The sequence below is a fragment of the Lynx rufus genome, unplaced genomic scaffold (assembly GCF_022079265.1).
Source record: "Lynx rufus isolate CCGP_SWC_20201006 ecotype Redwood Valley unplaced genomic scaffold, mLynRuf1.p SCAF_14, whole genome shotgun sequence".
Classification (NCBI taxonomy): domain Eukaryota; kingdom Metazoa; phylum Chordata; class Mammalia; order Carnivora; family Felidae; genus Lynx; species Lynx rufus.
The window spans coordinates 57,622,045-57,625,175 of NW_025814828.1; the positions used below are offsets into that span (position 1 = coordinate 57,622,045).

The 3,131-nt window shown below is 41.3% G+C and overlaps 1 protein-coding gene across 1 annotated transcript; it reads right to left on the reverse strand.

Annotated features, from left to right (window-relative positions):
• Nucleotides 1-733: 733 nt before the first annotated feature.
• NAP1L3 (nucleosome assembly protein 1 like 3) lies at nt 734-2,664 on the reverse strand. Its single transcript, XM_047075699.1, has one exon. It carries the CDS (start codon nt 2,413-2,415, stop codon nt 982-984), a length of 1,434 nt encoding a protein of 477 aa, XP_046931655.1. The 5' UTR covers nt 2,416-2,664; the 3' UTR covers nt 734-981.
• Between the last annotated feature and the right edge of the window lie 467 nt (nt 2,665-3,131).

Genomic DNA, 3,131 nt, shown 5'->3' on the forward strand with positions numbered 1-3,131 from the left:
CTTCCAAAGAAGAGCTAAGATCTGGGAAACAAATCAGAATGTGAGTAATAGTTATATATTTCTTAAATTTCCCCTTTTCTCAGTATTTTCCACTTTTTTGAGAAGACCTACATTTTTTATAATTAGGAAAAAATGTTAGATTTTTATAGCATGATACACTTTATTTGACATTTTAGGATGCAATAGAACATGAAAAAATATCAATTGATATAAAGTGATCATCTTAGGGAAAGATAAAGTAGAACATATTACAAAGAAAATGTGGTTAGTAACCTCAGTTTACAATTACACAGTATAATATGAGGAAACTTCTAAAAAATACCATGTCACTAACACTTCAGTGGTAAACAATAACTTAATTATTAATTTATAGACCACTATGTCACATAAATAAGCTCACAGTCATATCATATATGGTCTCGATGGACATTCTTAAATGTATGCTAATCTTTTTTAAGCAAATTTCACTGTTAAGCTGTTCTAGTCACTGTAAGTACCATATTTCTATAGCAAAGTAATGAAGGCACAGCTAGTGCAAGCAGATTTAAACTTTTAGTCTTCCAGGCTGGAAATAAAAAAACACTTGCGTTGGTACTTCAGGAACTGTTTTTTTCAAGCAAATATTTGTCTCAATTGACAATTCTGACAGTTTTCACAGCTACATTCTAATAGGAACATGACAAAAAGACTTCACAAAAATCAGAACTTTATAGCACAAAATGAGCATGCTTTAGATAACTGCAACATTTATATATTTTGAAGAATATTACACTAGAACAGGCTAGATAAACTGATACTTAGACACTGTAAGACCATTTTCAGACTACCAAGAAAATATGAAAACACAAGACTATAAGGAATGCTAGTGTTGAGGCTATAGAGCAGCGCCCCCCTCCCATCTCGCCTAAGGCTATATAAACCTGCTTCACTTCTGATTGAAGTTTTGAGATTCTTGAAAATTCTTTCAAGCAGCTTCTTTTTTTATTTTCGATATTTCCTGTTTCCATAATTTGTACTATCTTCATAGGTACATTTGACTTCTCCTGTATAGTAATAGATCGATTTCAGGATGACATTATCATGTAAAGTTTGACCAATTTCAAAGTCCTCATCAAGGATAGCATCTTCTCGTGGCTCTAGCTTTCCAATCTTAGGAATCTCAGGAGGGCTAAAGAAATTGAAGAATGATGCATTAGGAACCACTCTTGGCTGACTTTCAATTTCTCCAGTAGCAGTTGTTCGACTCTGGGTGGTTGTCACAGTAACATCCTTTCCTCTTCTCCAATCTATTTTACAGCCCTTGCAATCTTGGATTTCCCATCCCCAAGAGAAGAAGGGATCCTTGTGATCTGGTTTTGACTTTATTATATATGTCTTGGTCAGCACCTCATTTCTGAAGTATGGATTGGGTAGAAAATAAAATTCAAATGTGTAACTTATAGGCTGGCCAGGTTTTGAGAACTTTAGGCTAATATCTGACAAGAACTTCAGAATGGGTGCATCATACTTCTGAATCATGGGCCCGAGCTTGTCAACATTCTTTAAAACAGTCAGCCAATAGTCAGGAATGCCTTTAGGATCTTTTTTAGGCTTTCCCTTACGAGCTCTTTTAAGATTCACTCTTTCTTTAGGCCTGGCCTCAGGAATTCTTTTAGGAGCCTCTATTATGGCAGCCTTTGCCTTAGCTTCCGTTGCTCTAGTCTGTTCTTTATCTTCTGCCTTTACCTGAGGGTCTACTTTAGGGTCTTCTTTCACTTCAGGCTTTGTCCCCAGAAAATCTTTAGACTCTGCTTTTTCTTCAGCCTTTGTCTCAGGAATTTCTTTTGGAACCTCATTTTCTTCAGCCTTTACCTCAGGTTTTCCTTTAGGCTCGTTATCTTCTTCCTCACCCTCTAAAGCAGGCATTTCACTAGGGCTGTCTTCCTGCACCTCCTCATCACTGCTGAACACCTCATCCTCTGAATTCCACTCATATTCTTCTTCTGTAGGTTCATATTCTGCATTGATTATTTGAAATCGCCGATCGTATAGAGGCTTATTGAGTTCGGCATATTTTCTTTCGAGATCGTGAATTGCCTTTAAGAACAGGATGTCTACCTTGTCACATTCATCTTGAATATTTCTGAGCGCCTGCACACGATTTCTAACGGCCCGAGGCAGCCTATCCACGAAACTTTTACCCAAAGGAGCCCGTCGTGCTTTTCTGGAAGGCCCAGATACCCTCCTCTTTCTATATAAGCGGCTGCGGCCGCTGCTGCTGCGGCTGCTGCGGCTGCTGCTGCTGCAACTAGTGCTGTTGCTAGAGCTACTGCAGTCAGATTCCTCCCCAGAATCACTAGAGGAGCTAGCCATCTTCTCTTCAGCAACCTTTTGCGCGGCAGGTTCCGAAACCGTGTTAAGATCCGCTTCTGCCATTTTGCAACCCTGCAAACCTCTTAATGTGGTGACTACCGCTGAGACCGCGCTACCAGAGATGGGCAGAAAATGACTCACGGATGCTTGGGTGGTGGCGGAGGCCGAGGCTGAGGAGGTGGCAGCGGCGAAGGCAGCAGTAGCGCAGGACGGGGTTGGGCTGGGCTGCTGTGATCCCGCAGAGGTGGAAGCCGCAGTAGAGGCCTGGGCAAGAGCGGCGGTGGCAAGGACTCTTACAGCAGCTGCGGCGGACAGAGGAGTGCCGCAGTCTAATGGCGCAGTGTAAGACCCCAAGATCTCTTCACGGTTTAGATCGCGAGCTCCCACCCCTTGCGGACCCACCTGCAGTCAATTTAGTTCCCAGTGTGCCTTTTAGCTCTCACCTCATTTGCTGGGCAAACTTGATTGACAATGTCTAAGCCTATTGAATGACCAAACGCACGCGCCGCTCTCCAGGCTCCGCCCACCTTCCCAGACGCTGCCTGGTAGCTGAGGCACACACTCGTGGAAGACGTTTATTTCCCCTGAAAATTATATCTTTAGTTTTATAATTCAAAAAATAAAAATAAAAAAAGCTTAGATATGAGGTAAAAATACTATCCATGGTTCCTAACAAGGGAAGAGGAGTATCTTTCTCCTATCATTTCATCCTGAATTCCCGTTTGGTTTGTCAGGAGCCTCTTGACAAAAATCTGTTTTTAAAAAATTGAATGAAAATA

What these genes read in the sequence shown, in the direction of transcription:
- NAP1L3 (XM_047075699.1), bottom strand. Translation starts at nt 2,415, where the DNA reads ATGGCAGAAGCGGATCTTAACACGGTTTCGGAACCTGCCGCGCAAAAG.